We start from the raw sequence: 21,795 nt of genomic DNA, 5'->3' as shown, positions 1-21,795 counted from the left end.
ACTGTGGTTGTTCACTTCTATACACCTGCGGGTTCGTATACCAGATGAACCTCAGATGATATTCACTCCGTCATACAAACCATGATGTAAACAATTTTGATAAAAGAACACGAAAGGAATGTCATATATCTTCAAAGACCCCCTTATAGAATTCTTCTAACCACGTTATCAACCGCGCGACCAAAGTAAGCGACATTGCTGTCGTTCAACTCAGCCACACTGATTCTGCCGGTCTCCGCCATACAAACGTTACAGCTCATTGCGGGATGAGGAGCTTTCAGTGTGCACGAGACGCTGCTGCATATTGAGGAAGCCAAACAGGCGGGTGCTAATTATGAGATGGTATTGGCACTGGCATATTGGGTGCCCTTAATGTCGCTGACGGGCTTAAGTTCCTTCTTCAGTGAGGTGGGTTAGAATTTCCGATCTATTGCGTGTTAGTAGCTAACATATATCTATCTGACAGGTGGCAGATGCTTCGCCCCTGCCAGTGCTGATCTACAACTACCCTGACGTTACTGGCGGGTTAAACATCACCTTGGACACGATCATCGAGATGGGGAAAAAGCATAAGAACATCGTACGAGTCAAACTGACCTGCGGAGATGTCGGCAAACTACATCGCATCCAACCTTCATTCCCACCGGGAGAGTTTGCCGGCCTTGACGACGAGTCGGACTTCCTCCTCCTAGTTCTGGTTATTGGCACTCATGGAGCTATTACGTGTGACCTGTGGTCCTTGCAAAGATCGCTGGACAATTCAACAAGGGTGAACTTGCTGAGGCGCAAAGGCTTCAAGCGAAGCTCAGTCATGCGGATGACGCACTCATGGGGATCGGGGCGGTGGGAGTCAAGGCAACGATGGCGCATTATCTTGCATTTGGAAGCGGGCGTGGTCGGAGACCTTTAGGCAGTGCTTCTTATTTGGAGTATCCTGAGAACCCGCAGAGGCCGATTGACGAGATGACTGCTATAGAAAAACAGCTTTCCTCATCTTAGCTCTGATAGTCTAATCTTTCGAATTCGACTTTGTTTCTGCAGATAGGGTGAACGTTGCTAAGAAAGTCTGACATTACTGGAATTCAAGCACCCCACAAAACAGGGACTGTGAAGTCCGACGGCATTCCGAGACCTTTACCTGGCTACTTGCGACATCAAGGACATAGATTGGGTCGTCCAGAGCAATCATGAAGCACAAGTGAATGCATCCGGTGAAACTTTGGACGTGATCGATGGAACGAAGATTCTGTGATAGAGGCTGCAATGGCCTCAGTGTAACGGGTTGAGTGACGGCTGCTGGTATCACGTATCATGACTCGCAGTGCCCCTATGCATCTGCTGCTTTGACAGCAGTGGTTACCCAAGGGAATAAGAGGAGCAGTATGAATAAAGAAAGGAACTGAGGAATATTTACTATGTTCGTACTTTGTAGAGGTTTTCTGGTTGAGCATCATAAACCGCAGAAAGTCGGTCCGAGGGAATACGTTAACGGGCGTCATCGAGGGTACTCGAGTGAATGAGCTAAAGTCAGTATTTTCCCCCTCCCAATTCCTTCCTTCACGCGCAATTCATCAGACTACAAAACTCACATGAGATATCTACACAATGGGAGTCGTCAGCGGGCCGTACGCAATAACGTATTGCCTCCCGAGAGGCCATGAGAGCTGCAACTTCATACCTCTCGACATCTTCAAGAACCAGGCAATTCAAGTTCTCCAAATTTTGGAAACGTGAATTGATATGGGCTTTCAGGAGACAAAGCACCCGTTAGGGAACGGGCCTTCTAAAAGCAACGTAGAGAAGCTTCGACGGCTATCTGTTTCCAATCAAGAGAGAAGACGTTTCTATATACAGTTCTATAATCAACCTCTTTCGACGTAAAAACAGAACTGACCCCCGTTTTCTGGCATATATAGTCATTTGAGGCTGTACAGAATTCCTCGCCTCTCCGTGTAGTGTGTTATCTGATCCAAGCAGACTAGCTGCACACGGTCAACATGTCCCTATCTTCGGCTATCAGGAGCCCATTGCCAGTTGTAAATTCTGCTTTTACAATAGAAGGATAGTGCTCCGGTCCTCTGGATTATGGTGTCAGATTGAGGAGTATTGGGTTGTTAGTTCTGTGGAATGAATTTGGGCTCCTTCCAATTGAGTAGGCCGAGTCCTCTTGCTTATTTTCCCTTCTTATTCCCCCCTCTTCCTTCCTATCTTGCACGCCCTAGAAATTTCCTTCTAATTTGCTGTATGCATGCTGAATGTAGAGGCAGACTCCACACAAGGCATTGGTGCCTTGTGTGGAGACCCAAGTACACATTGCGTCGTTATGTATCGACTGATGGGGGTAGTGTGAGACAAGGCATCGAATCGGGACCTTTCTATACTTGGCATAGGACATACGACAGTGTACATGCTCCATAATGACTCCGACGGATATTGTAAGAAAAGGCATCGAGGTGAACTGGCAACGAGGTTAGGCATTCCTACAAGGCTGGCATAAAGAGCCATGTCATCTCTACATGCCGGTAGAGTTTGGTGCAAGAATACATTCGAATACCCCGCATCTAGACCAGACTGGAGACCAGTTACTGAGCTACGATGATGGGATGTAGATGAAGGCCTAATTTATTAAGCGCTATAGCCAGCAAAAAAAAAAGATTTCAAATAACTCCACGTATGTTGATCATATTCCCCGTCGCTTCGATACTTTGTCTACAGCTGTAGGGTCTCTGGATGATCTTTTACGTCAGACTCATATCTAGAAGAGCAACCCACATATAACAATCTCTGGGCAGCTCATGAGGGCAAAGGTGAAATAGAGCTAGTCAATAAAAATTACATTGACATTTGTTATCTTAACGCTCAGTCCACTGTCGCTGTGCCTCTTACAAAGCCAAGTAATGGCTTCTCCCCCCAAGTTCGTTAACAGTGAAAGGTCTGACAAAAGCTATGCATACCAGAAAACAGACTGTCTAGAGAATGATGCCGTATAAGTTGCTCTTGCTGGGAGATTCGCGTCGGATACAAAGTCCGACAATGGCTTTCAGGCCAATAGGCTGGGCAGCCTCACATTCCATGCCACTAACAGTGGGGTTGGCGCACGGCAATGGCTCCGAGCGGCCCGTAGATACTTGCCCGAGACCCGCCCATGCATGGGTCCGCAGAAACCTACGGAGTACACTGTGTACACTCCGTGGTCTGCATATTACAAAACGCTAGGTACCAATTGGCATTAAGGGGGAACTAGTTTTTGATACCGTAGGAAATGTAGAAGTATTATTTAACTCTAAATGTAAACAGTCGGTCACACGCCTATACATTCTAGATTGCTACACCATGGTTTCTCATGGCTATACCTTGAGGCTTAACTGCGGGCTGACTTGAATAGAAGAAATCGGAATAGGAAATAGTTAGGAACTATTGATAATAGCAGCCGGGCATAAATTAATCACCCGTAGTCATTATCCAGTGATTCGAATACTGCATAAATGCCGGTATTTAATTATCGCAGCATCTCGGAGACTTTGCAATATGCAGGCCACGGATGTATAGCTGCTTTCCCCGGTGGCATAATCCCATTTCCACAAGTAGTATCTTATGTATGTCGCTTAGTAGAGAAACCCCGCATGGTAAATCTCCAACTCCTCGCATACTTCTCCACGGTTGATCCAATGGCTGTCGGCGAGCAAGAATGTAACACAGTGGCAGCAGGTTGCTGATCACCTGCGAGAGGCTGTATGCCACGACGCAAGAGGTCATAGTCGTGCATAGCTCGTACCCACGCATGCCCTTGATGGTGTGCTTGACTCGATCGGCGTGGATGGAAATTTCTGTCTGCGTGCCAATAATATAGGCCATATACCGGAAGAGTGCCACGTAATCAATTAATTCGTCCCGGCAGGGGTAGATGCCAAGGTTGGGCAGCTGAAGCCACATGTGGTTGCAGGAGAAAGTTGGAATGGATTGGATAGAATCAATGGAGTTGACCAGAAACCTATACTTGGAGGTACCGAAGTAGCGAGGACGAGTACAGTCGTTTTGGAGGACGCGTTGGCGGACAGACTAGTGAAAGAACTGCTCAATGGTATGAAGAATTACGTTCTCAGTCTTTCCTTCTCTGGAAGACATAAATATAGCCATGGATGTCTGCTTTGTCCATCATATTCACTCCAATCAGTCGACCAAGCACCTAAAGTCTTGCCCATTGTTTTTGCGTTTCCAGACTACTCTTCCATCTCAATCAATCAAAAAGGCAGCTTCAGCTTATACCCATTTCTTTGAGTTTTTAGACAACACTGCCATTCTACTATGGCATACATCTCCATAGCCATAGTTGGGGCCGGTCCGCGTGGAACAAGCTGCTTAGAACGTCTCTGCGCCTCTGCGGAAACAATTCTTGAAGCAGGTGGAAAGCTTACTATCCACATCATTGACCCATACCCACCTGGCCCGGGCAAGGTATGGCGAACCGATCAGCCACCACGGCTTTTAATGAACACGATCGCCTCCCAGGTCAGTCTATTCACAGATGAAACCGTCAAATGCGAAGGACCCATCCGCCCCGGTCCAACCTTGCATGAGTGGGCAGCGGGAGAGTGTTGGCTCAATTGGGGTCCAAATGACTACCCTACTCGATTCGCGAATGGCCGTTACCTTGAATGGGTATTTGGTGAGATCTGCAGGAGAGCGGCTCGAGTTACAGGTGTCAACATAACAATCTTGAAGCATAGCGCCAGTGCCACCAAGTTGGAGGATGATCCCCATGATGGCAGACAGACGCTTACGTTGAATACTGGGAAATACTTGGCTGGACTTTCTGCTGTTATTTTGGCCCAAGGCCATCTTCCAGCACGACTTGAAGATGAAGAAACATACCTTGCCAATTTTGCCACTGCCAATAAAGTCAGAGGACTGCGGTACATGCCACCCAACAACCCGGTTGACAGCCACCTTGATGACATTGCTCCTGGTGAAGCTGTGCTTCTGCGCGGCCTCGGCCTGGACTTTTTCGACTACTTGATTTTGTTGACCTCTCGAAGAGGTGGACGGTTTAAACCAGAAATTAGCGGTTTTACTTATTGTCCATCGGGTAACGAGCCCAAGATATACGCCGGCTCACGTCGTGGCATCCCCTATCACGCCCGCGGTGATAATAAGAAGGTTCAATCTACCCGTCATCAGCCCGAATTCCTAACTGAAAGCGTCATCGAGGATTTTAGAAACCGGGATCGCAATGATCTTCCGAAATTCAATGAAGAAATCTGGCCGCTCGTTTCCAGAGAGGTGAAAGCTGTCTACTACCGGACCCTCCTTACGTCCCGAGGCTTAATCGAAACGGAAAAGTTGACAGATTTTATTCGCAACAGCCTGAGCCATGAAGATGATAACCCAGAAGAGATTGAAAAACTCGAAGACCTTGGCGTGCGCCGGGACGATGTGTGGTCTTGGGAACGTCTCAAAAAGCCCCAAGGGGACCGCACCTTCAACACCTGGGAGGAATGGCACCAGTGGGTTCTCGGCTATTTGCAAAAGGACGTCGATTATGCAAAGGCTGGGAATGTTCAAGGGCCACTGAAGGCGGCTCTGGATGTTTTGCGGGATATCCGCAACGAAGTGCGCCTCATTGTGGATCATCATGGTGTGGATGGTTCGTCGTATAGAGATGACTTAGTCATGCGCTACACGCCCCTTAACTCGTTCTTCTCGGTCGGGCCCCCTCGTCGGCGCGTTGAGGAGATGATTGCTCTAATGAAAGCCGGAGTTTTGCAAGTCCTCGGCCCAGATCTCAAAGTGCGATGCCATGGCAACGACTGGTTTGCCGAGTCGGAAAACCCTAAGTGTTGTCAGAAGGTACAGACTGTTATAGAGGCCCGTCTTCCGTTGCCAAACCTCAGAAAGACAGAGGATCCGCTGCTGAAGAATCTGCTTCAAGCAGGGCAATGTCAACTGCACAAAATTGACGGTTACGAAACTGGTGCCATTGACATCACCAACAGGCCATATCACATCAAGGATGTCACTGGTAAAGGTCATCCAAGACGTTTCGCAATTGGCGTTCCTACTGAGGGTGTACACTGGGTTACCACCGCTGGGGTTCGGCCGTGCGTAAATTCTGTCAATCTTACGGATACCGATGCGGTTGCGCGGGCTGCTCTGAAGTGTGCTGATGCGGCTTCTACTGATACGGCTCCTGTTGATGCGGCTCCTGCTGTTGCGGCTCCTACTGATGCGGCTTCTACTAATGCGGCTCCTGCTGTTGCGACTCCTGCTGATGCGGCTTCTGTTGATGCGGCTTCTGCTGTTGCGGCTCCTGCTGTTGCGGCTCCTGCTGTTGCGGCTCCTGCTGTTGCGGCTCCTGCTGTTGCGGCTCCTGCTGTTGCGGCTTCTGTTGATGCGGCTTCTGTTGATGCGGCTTCTGCTGTTGCGGCTCCTGCTGATGCGGCTCCTGTTGATGCGGCTCCTGTTGATGTGGTTTCTGCTCTTGAGGCTTTTGTTGATGCGGTTTCTACTAATGCGGCTTCTACTGATACGGCTTCTGTTGATGCGGTTTCTGGTGTTGCATGACTCGAGCAACGCGAGCTAGCCAAGCCCGATCCATGCCAATTCAGGTTATTTAACATCCCCTTACTCATGTTAAGTTTATATCATAGTCTCCTCCGGGCATGGGTTTTTCCCACTGGGTTTTCCCATCCCCACGCGTGAATGCGGGAGGTACACCGATTCTATATTCATTATCCTCGATTCCTCAGCTGTATTTCCCTGAAGTTGCTTCCTTCATCCTTTGTCATCTTCAAAAGTACTTTATGATTATTGATAATCGCCGTGTCTGGGTTCGCTGTAAGGCATGTGGCTTGGGACCGGATGGGGTGTGCTATAACAGGCGAAAAGCATCTTTTCCTGCAGAGTTAGTTGTAGTCAATGAAAGGTGATCCCATAGTCTGTTGGCTCCTGATCCTTGCCCTGTCAGTGGGCCAGAGCTTTGTAAATTCCTCATAACCCTTCGGACATTCCACCGATTCGAGACCTCAACCAGGGTGGTTTATTGGGGATGGCTCCATTTTCAAACTTGGGCCGATTTAGTGGACACATCAGAGAGAATCTGTAGTTTTACAGCCTTGTGAATATATCCATAAACCAATAAGTACTAGATACTTGGTTTAAGGGCTGGTTTTCGGGCCAAGGAACCCCGCCAGTGGTTACATTGTATTCATGATATAAAATCCTACTTAATCCCAAGTGATAGGTCGCGCATCTCGCTCATTCCACACAACAAAACAATATACCGTCTGATTCTTCATATAGTGACATTCCAATACCTTGATACGATGAACACGACCTACCAATATGTTTTCTGTGGAGGAAGCACCGTGGGAAGCGTTCTCGCTAGTTTTCCCAGGCTGGACACAGCGTACTGGCCGTCGAGGCTGGTACCGAGGACTACAACGACAAGATCATGAGTCCTGTCGCTGCGCCGCATCTCCATAACACTCAATGGGAATACAACTTGATAACGACTAAGAAGCCCGGACTGGGCAACCCCGCTATTCCCAATTACGCGGGCAAACTGCTGTCGGGCTCTAGCGGCATCAACTACGGTCTGGTGACTCGGGGTCAATCCGTTGACTGCGACTTCTGGGCGAAGCCAATTGGAGACGAGCGGTGGAATTATGCGAATATGTTCAAGTTCTTCAAGATGGTGCAGACTCATCACGATCCGACCGGTAGCCCTGAACAGTACGGGTTCAATGGGCCGATTTCGACTACGGCTGCGGCTCGGATCTACTCGCTGTGAGAACCGGTGCGCAAGGCAATGCTTGCTGCGGGCCTGGAATACAATTCCCAAACCAACGGCGGCACTCCTCTTGCCTTTGGACCATTCACAGAGAACTGGAAGAATGCTCTCCGACAACGGCCAGCAAAGCCTACGATTATTCTAAAGCGACAGTGCTGACGAACTCCGTCATCGCCCGGGTGGATTTCGACGACTCCAAGACCGCTACAGGTGTCACGCTAACCGATGGGACCCAATACATGGCAACCAGAGAAGTACTCGTTACGTGCGGTGCTCTTTAAAACACCTCAGTTGCTGATGTTATCCGGCATTGGGCCCCATCAGCACCTCGCACAACAAAATATCCCCACCATCGTAGATCTACCGGTTGGAGAAAACTACCACGACAAGATCTCGGCGACCTTCTTCTGGAAGCTACGAAACCCGGAGAAGGGATACGCACTCGGCTCCCCACTCTTCAACAAGCCCGAGTTTCGGCACGGCAACCCTATCGAATGGATTGCAACAGTTCCGACCCCACACGCGCAGCTCATCAAGGCCGCTCAACAAGACCGAATGGACCTCGAAGACCCATACCTGCAGGAACCCCGCGGCAACGCCGAGGTGATGGTAGCCTACGCCCCAATCGCCGGCGGTGGTTCGGAATTCCGTGTCCCTATGGACGGAACCCACATCAGCAGCCCCGTGGCTCTTCTTCTTCCAACCAGCCGAGGCCGTATCACGCTCGCGAGCGCCGATCCCACCGCCGATCCAGTCCTGGACCCAAGATATCTCGACACCGAGACAGATCGTGCCGCGATCCGCGCGGGTATGCGAGTCGCCTTGCGCATTATGGAAACCGATTCTGCAAAGGAGGTGATCGATGGCGAGACACCGCCACCGGGCCAGGAGCCTCTCACTAGTGCATGCAGTGACGCGGAGCTAGACCGACGGGTGCAGACCGTGGGGAGTAGCTTTTTCCAGAATGGAGGGACGGCTGCGATGGGGACGGTAGTGGATACTCAGTGTCGGGTGAAGGGCGTTCGGAGCCTCCGAGTTTGCGATGCCAGTGTGCTCCCCATACCACTAGCATGTCATTACCAGGCTCCTATGTACGGTTTCGGAGAAGCAGTGGCTGATATGCTGCTTGCTCGGTAGGAAAATCGTCTGTGTCTTCCTTAATAAACCACTCTCTTTTTGGTCTAATGGGCTGGAGGATCATGGAACAATATAGAACGTACAGGTCGGCGTGGTTATAAGCCCTACTTGATGTAAGGAGATGATTGCGGCAGCGGCTTGGCCAGGCCGGCAACCCGCAGGAAAAACCACGCACCGTTTGTCTCACCAAAGTAGAAAGAAGAAAGCAAAAAAAACATACAACAGCCGGGATTCGCTGGTGGTCACCCACCCAACTACTAACCGGCCGGCGTGTGGCTTAAGTACGGCTGAGCGGACGGGAAGCCCTGTTCTCCACACCCTGTGGTCGTATGTGTCCGATTGGAGTACTTTATGGAATATAAAGGTTTCAAATATAGGGTTGTGAGCATTGAAAGCAAGAAAGCAGAGCGAATGTGTGCTATGCAGTATGAAATGTTTATAAGAGCCAACAATTTAGAGCGGCGACTATATTTAGAGAGAATGTAATGTATGGGTCTGTCGCCACGCTGTTCATCAGGACGTTGAAAAACCACAGCAAGATTCCAACTAGGTCTTGTACTAGAGATGTGCGCCTGATGATGTGCTATGGCTCGATGCGTGCTCGATGCGTACTACCCATCAAGAGTCAAGCCTGGACCGCACGAGGACGATTCGTCAGACCCATGCATGCATCTTCAAAACATCTCACCAATGAATACCGCACTTAAGCACAGACACACGAGATACAATGTATGGAAGGGCATCTATATAATAGGTTAGTGAGTATAAGTGCTTATCTACTCTCAATTATATAAATTCACCAACCTGATTCTCAAACACATTTAGTGTAGCGGTTTGATTGTCAGCACTTCAGAGCTAATTAGAATTAATTCATACTAAATATAATCGCATCAATCTAGTAGGTGGTGGAAATATTGTCAAGTTGAAGACTTCGAGTTTGGAGATATATATGGACAGAGAATCATTCAGTCATAAGGGTGAAAGCTTGCTCTACACTGACATAAATTGGATCCAGCGTCATTAGCCATGCAAACTCTTCTCTCTTCTATTATCTACTTCCAGACACAGAAAATGCTTTTTGGCTTTACCTGCTCCATCCCTTCGGCCCACGCCACGTGCCCTTGAGCATAGACTTGTAGTAGACCCAGGGAAAAAAATCCTTCTTCAAGTAGTAGAATGCACGCCTAGGCGTCCCCTGGTCAATTCCGAACCACCTGTTAAAAGTCTCATCCGGCTCCCCGCCATACTTGAATTCAGCAAGAAGTACCTTGCCGTATTCAGTCAGAAGTGGACACGAGGTATACCCATCATACACTGCATCCGGAACCTTGCCTTCCATAGCCTGCAGCATGTTCCGGACCAGAACCGGCGCCTGGGAAGTGACTGCCGCCATTGTCTTTGAGGTAGGCAGACTAGAAGCATCGCCCGCGGACCAGATGTTGGCATAGCGTTTGTGGCGAGTAGTAGCCTCGTCCACCTCGACGAAACCATCCTCATTCGATATCGTGCTTGTCTTGATAGTGTCATAGGGCCCCATCTTGGGCACCACGTGCAGCAGGTCGAACGACTTCGTAACCTTTTGTGGTTGACCCTGAACAGCAAATGTTGCCTGGTTACCCTCAATGGCAACAAGATCATGTTGAAAATAGCCGTCCACCCCTCTTTGTCTGCGCAGCTCGTCGAGTTTGGTGCTGTATTTTGGCACACCAAATAGACCGGGGAGATTGGTTGCGAAGTTGATATGGATCGGCGATTCTCCTGAAGAACTATATAGCCCAGCCTTTTTCCAATAGTCTAATGCAAGCCACATGATCTTTTGAGGAGCACCCGCGCATTTGACTGTGCCGGCTGGATGTGTGAAGAGGGCACTTCCTTTCCTGAATTTCCTTATCGTTTCATAGGTCTTGTCGCAATAGTCATATCCGTAGATAGTTGAGATGAGTGATGATGGGTCCGCCAGAGCCTCCGAAAGACCTTTGATGCTGCCGTATTTGACCTCAATGCCAGGTGCCACAACAAGATGCTCGTACGCAATTTTATGGCCATTATCGAGCGTGATTGAGTTGGCCTCTGGAGAAAAAGTGGTTGCTCTTCTGGGATAAAATTTCAGCTTTCGGTTGAGCAGGGCTTGCAGTGGGCGTCGTAAGCCCTGTTTATCCTTGAGGCCGCCACCGACTAGGGTCCAGCCTGGTTGGTAATGGTGCCAGGCAGCGGGATCGACAACGGCAATTTCGTCTTGGGTGAACTTTCCAGATCGTAGTAACTGATGACTGATGGCCAGGCCGGCGGTCCCGCCACCGACAACCACGACTCTATGACTATGGTCACCGAAGCTTCCAGGGGCGGGCGATATATGGGATGCATTTCGGACAAATGATGGCGTCTGTATTGGAAGAACGAAGCGCCCTGTGGCACGAGCGGCAAACATCGTCAAAGTCTGCGAACGTGAACAAAAGTAAAGGAAGAAAGCTAATGGCGTTCTCCTGCTTGAGGGATTCTACGAGAAGATATATCGGTACGGAAACGCCACCAATCCCGGTAATTCGGCGCACAAACGTCAGACAAGCTACGCGTGTCCTATGAGGCGACCTTGGAAATCAAGCCTGGTTTTTTATGCCTGTAGTGGGCCCATCGGAAGTAGAGCAAATACTACGTCCAGAATATGAGACGTCATATTGCCTGACAACGCGGACGTTCGCCGACCAGATCATGTCAATCGCCGATTGCTTGTCCAGGTCACCGTCATCGGCGATAGCTTTCTGGTTGATATGAAAACATGGTCAGTATCCTCTCAAGACGCAAACTAACATTTCTTCTTTGAGGCATCCGTACTTTGTGCTTGCCATATATCCCAACAGGCAGTCGTGGTAATCAGGAGCAGAGCAATTTGCGGGCTATGCCGCAGCAGACCAACCCGACTTCTGCAGCAGCACACCATAACCCTATCAAAACATACGCTTGCTGGCGTCTTAAACTCGCATCAGCCATTTTCACCCAGGCAACTTCGTTTGCAGCCATATATGCGCGCCATAAGGCATCATTCTACGGCGTCTAATCCAAGCACAGCCAACCAGGGTTCACCCAGGGCGATAGCGATGGCAGCCACCAGGCCAATAATCTACGATTTCTCGGAGAGCAGGGCTAGCACGTGGCAATACGTGGTCGCGGACCTAACAATATCTGAGGCTGCTATTATTGACGTGGTCTTGGGCTACGATCTTGTTATCCGGGAAATCAGCACTGCGAGCGATGACCCCCCTCTTATTATTCATTAGGCCCAAAAACCATCAGATGGCCGTAATTATAGAAACCCATGCCCATGTAGGTTATCTTATAGCAGCAACATATCTACAAGCTCGCCTTGCATAGGAGCAGGGTTTCCAACCAGTAATTTGGATTGGCGAGCGCATCGGGCAAGTCTAGTAGGTTTTTAGGGAACGGTACGGAACACCTGCGGACGAGTATCGCGATATATTTCTTACGCATAATTTGTTCAAAGATAATGAATCTTTAACTATTGGTAACCTAACAGCTACAGCCATGTATCTTGCGGGCCACTTCACCTTTAGTAGTAATCCCGTGTCAAGCTCCGAAAACTAACCGATCTTATTAATCTATAAGATTAGATATTTTACGGGAACTTTATCTCTTATATAGAACTAGGCACCGCACGCTGCGACTTTCCCGACAGAAGTATAGCTATGCGAAGAGCACGCGACGCGAAGTTGGTCACACCCAGTATCCTTCACCCAACGCTCCCAACCATTGATATTGACGGCTCCCCCAGCCTCCAGTTTTGCTTTCCCATCGCGTCTAAGTGGTTTGAATACCTACGCCTGCACGTCCTTGCGTTCGACAGGAAGAGAATTGAGGCTGGTTTCAAAGGGTCACTGCGCCGACCAGGACTGACGGTACCGTCCCCCGCATGCTTTTTGTTGCTGACACTGCTTCACAGAGTCGCTAGCGTGCCGAAATCGCCCAAGTCAGTGTTGCATGGTACTTTTCCTGTTTCGCCAGTCTCCCGCCGACCGATTTCCAATCACTCGGTCACTATTGACATGGTGGGCATGGGTAGTGACATGTACGTGATGTACCTGTTGCGTCACCCAATGGGAGACTCCGGATTTATATAGTTATTCGTCACGTCATAAAAATACAAGCCTGCTGCTGACAGTCCCACAAAAGCAAGCTATCGGCGGCCAGACGGTTGCCAGACACTTTGGTTTCCAGTGTCGGCCGTAATAATCTAATAGAATACTTGGGATTTATGAAAGGCCATGATAGACTAGCAAATGCAAGATAGAGTAGCACTTAAACAGCAATAAGACAACAAGGAACGGATCAATCTGTGGATAGCAACAAATCCTGGTGAAATTACACGAATTATATAGCTTTCTTAGAATACACATTCCCTTCTCTGTCTGGGGCCGACGACAAAAATCCTCTGGGAAGCCGGAAGGTAGTGAAACAGAGAGATCAAAGAGTACATCCCTTCCGACAAGTCCTCCAGGATCCAGGTGATGAAATGATACCATCACCCCTTGCGCAAAGAAAGCGCAAACCACCCGAACAGCCGATATACCGCGATGATCCCGATGAGGATGCCAACCCATTTCCCAGTTCTTCCCGTCGCATAACCGTACTCGTGTAAGACGCCCGTGCCGCGGACCATACACTGATCGGCCAAGTCGGTGATGTACGAGCATTGGCATCCCTCACCGCACGAGTAATTGCGATGCGCGAACTCGTTTACCATCATCCCCTGAAAGACATACGACTGTAGCGGTTTAGCATATTGATCATGGCTCACAAGGGGGGATTATCATACCTGATAGTCGATATAGTGAAACACGTATTTCCAAAAAGGATTCAGGATCTTTGGGGTGACTAGGAAACCGCCTACGCTCATCCATAGTCCGTTTGCAAAGGCAACCAGGGCCAGGGCAATGACAAAGTTTGGGAATATAGATGTCACAAAGACGACAAGGGATTCGGCCGCAACAAGATCAAGGAATATCCACATCACCCAAGTGAAAAAGGCATCGCCGGAGGGTCGGAAGTTGGAAAGCCAGTAGGAGACGATTGAGAACAACACCGAGATGAGGACTGCGCCAAGGTAGAGCTTTGTTAGTACCTGCTTCTTCAGAGAAGCGATGCTGCAAGGGCACGTGGACATACACAGGAATGGTAGGCCAATTATAAAGTTCGAGACGATGAACGGCGTCGCTCCATACAGACCGTTCGCCCGCTCTTTGGCGAAGTTCGCGCGGTCCTCGAGAAAGGCTGGAACATAAGCCACTGCCATGAATGACATAAAGGCCGAACCGAAGAACTGAAATGTAAGGCCCAGGTCAGCGGCTCTTCACACAGATACTTTCAGGTCAATACATACAATAGCGTTGATGAAAGGCTGAATATACTCCTGAGATGGATGAAGGCGCAACCACACTGTGCCCATCATGATTGCAAGACCTGGCTCAAGTCAATACTTGTCAAAGAGAACCCTGGAACGGAATACGCCTACCAAGATACATGATAATTCGAATGCCATAGGCGACAACATCCCGGTAACTCTTGATGAACGCCCGATGAAGCAGGACTGCAGTGATCCTCAATGGCCCCGGTCGCGCCACTTCCCCAGACGACATGTCTGTCCTGCCTTTACCAGATTCTTCCATGCGCTCAGACACTAAACGCATGACAGCCCTTGCCTCGTTGGATTCCGTCCAAGCTTTCTGGATCCGCTGAACCCGTTCGGGCGCACCACCGCTACCATCGTCAAAGTCGGAACTAACAATATCAAGAAGGAACTCGGCGGGGTTCATGCTTGTAGGGATTGAATGACCGATCTGGTTGAAGTAGTTGTCCACATTTTTAACAGGGCCAAAGTAGCATGTTCGTCCTGAAGAAAGGAGAAGAAGCTTGTCAAAAAGCTGGAAAGTTGTTGTTGACGGTTGGTGGATGCTTGTGATAATGATAATCTATAGCAAGCAAGGTTAGAGTTTCAAACACGTAGATGGAGGATTTATAGCTTACATTGTTCGCCTTTGCAATCTTCTTTGCAAAAGACATGACCTCAAAGCTGGCTGTCGAATCGAGACCACTTGTGGGCTCATCCAGGAACAGGATATTTGGGCGGGTGATCAGCTGGCTTGCGACACTGACGCGTCTCTTCTGTCCACCACTGATTCCCTTTCGAATGGGTGTCCCTACCAGGGTACTGGCCTGTTTCTGGATACCGAATGCTTCAAGGAGACTCTGGATGCGCGACATGCGCTCGCGCTTGGGAACAGCAGAACTATCCGAGTAGCGGAAGAAAATGTTAGCGTCCAAGAGCCAGTCGGGGTAATTGAGGGGCTGATGCAGGGATTTGGATAGCTTTATGGATAGATGGGAGGGAAAGCGGCTGTTCAAGGCGGGTATGTCTGGGAGCTTACGTTGAAAGCGACAAATCTGCTGCAAATTTGAGCGTCTCCCGTACAGTTAGAGACCCAATCAGCGCGTCTTCCTGCTCAACATACGATGTCATTTGCCGAAACGAAAGAGCGTTCACTTCGGCACCGTTCACATAGCTACCTCCTAGCACCTTGCTCCCAGGTGCAGCAGGCCGACGAGCCAGTAGATTGAGTAGTGTGGTCTTTCCACACCCAGATGGGCCCATTAGAGCCACGAGTTCACCTATTCAGCACCGATATTAGCTTGTTAGACCTCCAACGCGGCTCCAAGATTCCGGGCCTTCATCCTGGAAGGCTTGGGGCATCGAAGAGACCAAGAGTAGAAAAGGAAAGTGTCATCAACGGACCTGCTTGCACATCCCCGGTTATATCATTCAGGAGATCCCTCGCCTGTTTCGTCTGTCGGTCCTTGACGGTGACAGTTAGGCCACTCCAGGAGAAGTAATCCACCGTCTCATTCCGCAGAAAGTGTTGAGTGTCATTACGCTCCAGGTCCTGAGTCTGGGCATTCTGCAGAGGAATCCACGTAGCATCCTCGTTTGCCATGGTGACAAGGGTCTGAGTTGATTATGAGAGACGATCCCCTAGTTGACAATCTACATCATTCTTGTTCAGCAGCATTAGGATTATTTAAATATATTTTCGATTGCGACTATGGTTCGAACAGGGGACGGGTACCTCGACTCGCCGAATGCGGGTTGTAGAAGCCGTGCGGAGTGGCGGCGAGAGGCTTACCCTTTGACCCACGGTTCCCTTGCCTGAGAAAGCCGAACCCGAGGAAGATATCTAAGGTATGTCGAGCTTAGTTGATTTGATAATAGCAGATAGTTCAGCAAGAGTGGGGCTGGTCCCCGAAAACGCCGTCCCGATCAACGTTTATGGACGCCGTTCAGAAGTGGTTTGTAATCCGAGGTCTCGATTTGACTTCCATGTTGGATTTTTCCCACGGGTGTGACGCATTGACTATGAAGGACACAAAAGAAAAAAAAGCAAAGGAGGCTAGAGGCCGTTACATAATCTATGACACCAAATTGATTTCTGTTCTATGGGGGTCGTAGCTCATCGTGGTCAGAAACTGACTCAGGATTTGGCTTGGCATTTTTCTGACCACGCTGAGCTATGAGCCCTGTTCTATGTCAGTGTGTACAAGTTCATCCATAGTGGATTTAGTGCCCCAGTCTTCCTAGACGTGGAGCTATAGAATGTGCAATGCCGTTCCAATAACTTCTAGCCTATTAGATAGTCGCGTTTCTGAAATTCTCCAGACATATTAGCGCATTAATGGCGGAGCAAATACTATTAACGCGCCAATTACGGCGGGAAACAGAAGCAAGAATTGCAAGGTCATCGACGGCTCGGATTCTTTTGGATACATTTATTCCCCAGCAACGACACCGTCACCACAGACTTGCCGGCTGCACACCACACAAGTGCAAACGACGAATTAACTGCCCGCACAGCAAACGCACCAACAAAGCATCCCGCCGTTAGCATCACCAGGAACATCACCCGTCGATTACGCAGCCGGTTATGTAGCTTCAACAAGCCCGGATCCACCACCACATCAACATACGCCGCCGTCGCCATGGCCGTCGTGATCTCCGTGATCTTCAACGACCGACTCATCGCCACCTGAGCCCCCGACGAAAATGCCAGGCACGCAATTACCCCCAGCGCGGCGGGGCCCTCCGGCTTCCGCGGCACAGCGTATTGCACAATCATAGCGACGAGAACCAGGACGGTCTGGATAATGCTGCTCAGCAGCAGCCAGAGTCGTCGCCGGACCCCCAACCAATTTCCCAGCTGGCCCATGACCAGACCTCCTGAGACAAACATTCCCAGGCTCATGCCGATATTGGGGAAGCTGTAGGCGTTATTGGCAAGGCCGGCGACCCCGATTGCGAGGAAAAGGGTGTTCCCCGTTTGGTTGGAGGCGAAGCAGGCGTAGTCAGGCCATGCTGCAGCGTCTTGAATGCCGGTAGCGAAGGAGAGCAAAAGGAGTTGGCATTCGAGTAAGATGTCCTCGCGGATATCCTCGTTTAGGTAGAACCAGATTTCGGAGAGAGCAAGTTTCATGACAAGGGATAGAATATTGATGTCTCTCGAAACAGGGACAGCTGGGGTATGTCCGGTGTTTATGCTTGACTACTCTACAAGGTTATCGGCCGAGAGGCCGAGACCTTCGGAGATGCCATGAACGGCGAACAAGTGTGGAACTGCAATCGGGGATCGTGCAGAGAACTAAACTGAAGAAATATATTGTTCATAGAATACTCGACTTTGACCGTTTTGGATGATTCGGAGTTCTGCTAGGGGAGAAGGCCGCTCTTCTTGTCGCCACAGCGGGCCGTAGCCAACCCTATGCCGTCATTCCCCGACGTCTCAATAATTGACTCGGGGAAGTGAACAGCTTAAAAAAGCGTCCATCGTCCAAGAATACTGTGTTAATGGACTGCTGCATGCATCCATGTAATGCTTGGCGAATTACGTCCACACAATGGCTGATCTGCTGCGCTCAACAATCGCCGGGGCCCTCTTTGGAGCGGCGCTCACAGTCTCAGGTGTTTACCTGCCTACCACCATTACCTCGCAGATGCAATTGCAGGACTTTACCATGCTCAAGGTTTTTCTAACTGCCAGCTCTGCCAGCGCGTAAGTCAATCTCCCTTTAAAACTTAATAAACTTTCAACTAAGCCCGTCCAGTCTCGTCATCTCCCTGTATGAACGCCTCATGCAACGGCCCCTTAGTCGCCGTCCTCCATCATCCATCGGCTGGCTCGGGCCCTACGACGGCAACATCATCGGCGGCGCCATGGTTGGCGCAGGCATGACCTTGACCGGCGCCTGCCCCGGGACCGTACTGGTGCAGGTCGGTACAGGCATCTCGTCCGGCCGCTACGCCCTACTTGGCGGCATCATAGGGGGTGTTCTATACGCGACCGTCGCTCCGGCTTTGGGCCGCCACTCCGGCGCACCTTGTGCAGTGACAAGCGGCAAAGCCGACAACAGCCTGCCCGGAAAACTAGACATAAGTCCCGGTACTGCCACTCTGGCGTTCCAGGCAATGTGTGTCCCGCTCATTGTGGCATTCAGGTATCTTGCCCCGGGGCATGCCCACGCAGCCGTCGACCCGGTTGTCGGCGGGTTTTTAATAGGTCTTGCACAGCTCATTAGTCTTCTGATGACCAAGGCGCCTGTTGGCGTGTCGACGGGCTACGAGGATATTGGGCGGTGGGTTAGGGTCTTCATCAACGGGAGCGCGAATGCAGAGCGCTTGAGGTCGGGCGAACAGAAGCCTGCACTGCCGCTGACAAAGTCCGTTTGCTTTGGGTTTGGGATCCTCGCCAGTAGCTTTCTGGTTTCGCTCATGGTGCCCGATATTGTGAGGGTGGATGCGCTGCCAATTGCGCCGTTGAGGGGGTTGTTAGGGGGGCTGGTTATGGTGTTTGGCGCGCGTGTTGCCGGGGGTTGCACCAGTGGGCATGGCATCAGTGGGATGAGTATGCTAGGAACGAGCAGCATTATCACTGTGGCGTCGATGTTCGCAGCAGGAATTGGATTCGCCTTTGCGCTGAGGGCGTAATTAGGTTTCATCATCTATGGTCGTTGGTTTCATCAGCTTCCAAGAAGAAAATGTTATCCACGTAACCCTAACAACTCCTAGTCCCTAGCCTTTGAATATACACACCTCTATTTACTGCCTTCTATATAATATAATTCCTCGGCGGTCCAATCATTCTGAGCTATCCGATTAACTACCAGCAATTTACATACTTCATTGATGTTAAGTTAAAGTTCTTTCTAATACTATACTTCTTGTTATTTTTCATTAGACTAAGTTTCATGCAAATTAGGGTATTGATCAGTAAGCTTTAAAGGTTACTGGCTATTTATATCGCTGAATGATAATGGCCCGCTTCTTTATAATTCGAGTGAGGGACATCTTCTATCGCTTTAGAGTTCAAGCATGGACCAATAACTCAGGATTGCTGACGATAACGAGTATAACGGGAATATCTTTTGATTGGTGGGTTATATGTCCGTAAAAAAAGAGTAAAGTGTATACCTATGGCTATATATCTTATCACTTGATCCGCCGCCACGCCTCGGATTTATAAAGACTGATTATTGTTTATAGACTACAAGCGGACCTGACTGTAAGCCGTCGCAGGAAACGCTGCGGACGTCTCACGCGTTCAGCGACACAGAAAAAGAGAATTAGCAAAAACATACAACAGCCGGGATTCGCTGGTGGTCACCCACCCAACTACTAACCGGCCGGCGTGTGGCTTAAGTACGGCTGAGCGGACGGGAAGCCCTGTTCTCCACACCCTGTGGTCGTATGTACTGACTTGACCTAGATTATTGGATCTCTAGTAGTGAGAAATTCAACCCTGATATGTAGATTAATCATGGCACAAGAACCTTTGAAGAGCTGAGAGCAGTCAATGTTGAAGCAGACAGCTTCGAAGTGTGGATACAGCAGACTCCCAAATAGCCTAGGCATGTGGTGTATGTATCTATCCAGGGCGAAAAGAATAAAAGGTCAAAACACAACAGCGATCGTTCATATTTGCCCCAATAGTTACAAGTGGGGATCGACCTTGCTATTGGTTGTGCATAAATGGCGAGACCACTTTTGCTCTTCTCGGCTTGAAGTGCCATTGAAGGGGAAGACCTTTCATTAACTCAAAAGGTCACGTCACATGTATTAATCAAAGGGGAAGAGTCAAAATAGAGGCCGTTGATACCACAGAACATAAATTCCACCCTGATGGTTTCGAAGAGAGAGATGCCTGAGAATATTATTCGAGAATTCTTCCATGCGTGCGTTAGTCTTTCGTGTACGATAGGATTTAAAGGCTCTGTCTTGGGAGTCTCCATGTACAGGCGCCCCGACATGAAACGGGGAGGCATAAGGAGAAAGAAGAAATAAAACACCACTATATTGTAAAACCTATGGTAGCTAACACGAACAGTTGCTAATTGTAAGTAATTGTCATGGTACTATTTCCATTGTGTTTCCCCGAGACGTTCCCACCTTTCACCTCATTGATTTGCATGTTAATGATATCGCCCTAATACGTCAGTTGAGATTCTTAAAAGTACTCATATGGCAATGAAAGTCTCACCAGTGTAGGTGTATCCGGTACGGGCTTCTCCAAGGCATCGACCCAGCGTTTCAACACTTTGGAAACCCGCTCATATCCTGGTTCAGTCTTGCACGCAAACTTGCACATTTCAGAGTGATCTGCGGGGATCGATTGGGCCTCGTAAGACAAGATTGTTGCAGACTCTTTGGTGACAATCTGGCATTCGACCAGGTTAGCTAGACCAAGGCCAAGTTGATGATACCCTATGTGGACGTACCCTGCCGATGGGGGAATCGAATTCTTCGTAGAAACAAACGACCTCAATCTTTCCCGCCTTTGATTCGGCGCGAGAGCGGAGAATATGTCCGAACTTATCACGCAGATCATACAAACGACGAGAGCTGTCCTTGATGGCCTCCACGACGTCCTTGTTCTTCGCTTGTCCGACGAGACTCGCGAATTTATGGCCAATTTCGGCCCATTTCGTCTTTTTGGATCCCTCGAGAGGCGTCCCGAGAAAGATAATGCCCTTGGTACAGGCAGCGATCTGTTTGATATGCTCGTCGGCGCTAATCGTAGATTGAACCATGGCCTGTTTCCAGAGATTTGGTGCGTCAGTCTCGCGTTCTCACCACGCATAGGTAGCGGGATATTGTAAATAATGAATGCGATAGACTGACATTCTCGCACACTATTCCGCCTAGACTATGTACCACGAAGAGGATCGGACGATTGGGCTGGCACCTTTAGCTAATCCGCCCTGTGAATGTAGTATTGTGCATCATTCCTACCGCTTCCACTCGCACGCCTGCCAGATCACTACAGAGCTGACTTGAATGGTCCTTGAGTGCATTGTTCGAGTGCTTGTTCCAGAAGTGTAGCAGGTCTGCGTCATAACCCCACGACCAAATCCGCGCTTTCGGAACGTCCTCTGGCAGGATCCTCTGGGGCCAGAAGACGTTGTATTTGGTCCAGGTGTTTTCCCGGTGCCCGCCTAGTCCGTGAATGAAGACAATACTAATCGGGTAGTTAGCATGGGAATCCACTCTAGATGGATGCTTACGAGGTTGCACACATACTCAACAATAGCATCGTTGGGGTTGTAAAGAGGACTTGACAGGGCTAACCTTGCCCCACCAGCCTTTCGTTCCATTCTGGACAGGCGATGTCGAAGGTTGAGGGAACTCTAATGACGGGCCGCTGTGCTGAAATGACAGAAGGTGCGCTAGCGAGCGAGTTCTCGATGAGTCCAGACGGAATTGTGAACCTGCCGATTTGTACAAGCGAAGGAGGGACACGGAAGCATCTCTTGGGTGGAGA

General features: G+C 49.6%; 10 protein-coding genes across 10 annotated transcripts; 5 read left to right on the top strand and 5 right to left on the bottom strand.

Annotated features, from left to right (window-relative positions):
• Positions 1-372: 372 nt before the first annotated feature.
• On the top strand, positions 373-910 carry LDX57_007159 (dihydrodipicolinate synthase family protein; the record flags this gene model as incomplete). The annotated part of the gene is made up of 2 exons (XM_046088885.1): positions 373-408; positions 467-910. 2 exons carry the CDS (start codon positions 373-375, stop codon positions 908-910), a joined length of 480 nt encoding a protein of 159 aa, XP_045944855.1.
• Positions 911-4,305: 3,395 nt separating this feature from the next.
• Positions 4,306-6,561, top strand: LDX57_007158 (uncharacterized protein; the record flags this gene model as incomplete). The annotated part of the gene is made up of 1 exon (XM_046088884.1): positions 4,306-6,561. One exon carries the CDS (start codon positions 4,306-4,308, stop codon positions 6,559-6,561), a length of 2,256 nt encoding a protein of 751 aa, XP_045944854.1.
• An 889-nt stretch (positions 6,562-7,450) lies between these two features.
• LDX57_007157 (uncharacterized protein) lies at positions 7,451-7,789 on the top strand (the record flags this gene model as incomplete). The annotated part of the gene is made up of 1 exon (XM_046088883.1): positions 7,451-7,789. The coding sequence occupies one exon, from the start codon at positions 7,451-7,453 to the stop codon at positions 7,787-7,789; it is 339 nt and encodes a 112-aa protein (XP_045944853.1).
• A 225-nt stretch (positions 7,790-8,014) lies between these two features.
• Positions 8,015-8,926, top strand: LDX57_007156 (uncharacterized protein; the record flags this gene model as incomplete). The annotated part of the gene is made up of 1 exon (XM_046088882.1): positions 8,015-8,926. The coding sequence occupies one exon, from the start codon at positions 8,015-8,017 to the stop codon at positions 8,924-8,926; it is 912 nt and encodes a 303-aa protein (XP_045944852.1).
• Positions 8,927-9,868: 942 nt separating this feature from the next.
• Positions 9,869-11,483, bottom strand: LDX57_007155 (NAD(P)/FAD-dependent oxidoreductase). Its single transcript, XM_046088881.1, has one exon. The coding sequence runs from the start codon at positions 11,352-11,354 to the stop codon at positions 10,011-10,013; it is 1,344 nt and encodes a 447-aa protein (XP_045944851.1). The 5' UTR covers positions 11,355-11,483; the 3' UTR covers positions 9,869-10,010.
• Positions 11,484-11,737: 254 nt separating this feature from the next.
• LDX57_007154 (uncharacterized protein) lies at positions 11,738-14,231 on the bottom strand (the record flags this gene model as incomplete). The annotated part of the gene is made up of 3 exons (XM_046088880.1): positions 11,738-13,703; positions 13,755-14,032; positions 14,105-14,231. The coding sequence occupies 3 exons, from the start codon at positions 14,229-14,231 to the stop codon at positions 13,461-13,463; spliced, it is 648 nt and encodes a 215-aa protein (XP_045944850.1). The 3' UTR covers positions 11,738-13,460.
• A 187-nt stretch (positions 14,232-14,418) lies between these two features.
• Positions 14,419-15,927, bottom strand: LDX57_007153 (uncharacterized protein; the record flags this gene model as incomplete). Its single annotated transcript, XM_046088879.1, has 4 exons — positions 14,419-14,907; positions 14,963-15,224; positions 15,364-15,604; positions 15,729-15,927. 4 exons carry the CDS (start codon positions 15,925-15,927, stop codon positions 14,419-14,421), a joined length of 1,191 nt encoding a protein of 396 aa, XP_045944849.1.
• Positions 15,928-16,725: 798 nt separating this feature from the next.
• Positions 16,726-17,457, bottom strand: LDX57_007152 (YoaK family protein; the record flags this gene model as incomplete). The annotated part of the gene is made up of 1 exon (XM_046088878.1): positions 16,726-17,457. One exon carries the CDS (start codon positions 17,455-17,457, stop codon positions 16,726-16,728), a length of 732 nt encoding a protein of 243 aa, XP_045944848.1.
• A 421-nt stretch (positions 17,458-17,878) lies between these two features.
• LDX57_007151 (YeeE/YedE family protein) lies at positions 17,879-18,965 on the top strand (the record flags this gene model as incomplete). Its single annotated transcript, XM_046088877.1, has 2 exons — positions 17,879-18,033; positions 18,086-18,965. The coding sequence occupies 2 exons, from the start codon at positions 17,879-17,881 to the stop codon at positions 18,963-18,965; spliced, it is 1,035 nt and encodes a 344-aa protein (XP_045944847.1).
• A 1,399-nt stretch (positions 18,966-20,364) lies between these two features.
• Positions 20,365-21,628, bottom strand: LDX57_007150 (esterase/lipase family protein; the record flags this gene model as incomplete). The annotated part of the gene is made up of 6 exons (XM_046088876.1): positions 20,365-20,460; positions 20,515-20,691; positions 20,753-21,067; positions 21,156-21,212; positions 21,267-21,492; positions 21,555-21,628. The coding sequence occupies 6 exons, from the start codon at positions 21,626-21,628 to the stop codon at positions 20,365-20,367; spliced, it is 945 nt and encodes a 314-aa protein (XP_045944846.1).
• Positions 21,629-21,795: the final 167 nt, after the last annotated feature.

Source organism: Aspergillus melleus (assembly GCF_016097325.1).
Source record: "Aspergillus melleus strain CBS 546.65 chromosome Unknown contig4, whole genome shotgun sequence".
NCBI lineage: Eukaryota > Fungi > Ascomycota > Eurotiomycetes > Eurotiales > Aspergillaceae > Aspergillus > Aspergillus melleus.
The sequence above is the reverse complement of the archived record's forward strand: the minus strand, read 5'-3'. Positions and strand labels throughout refer to the sequence as shown.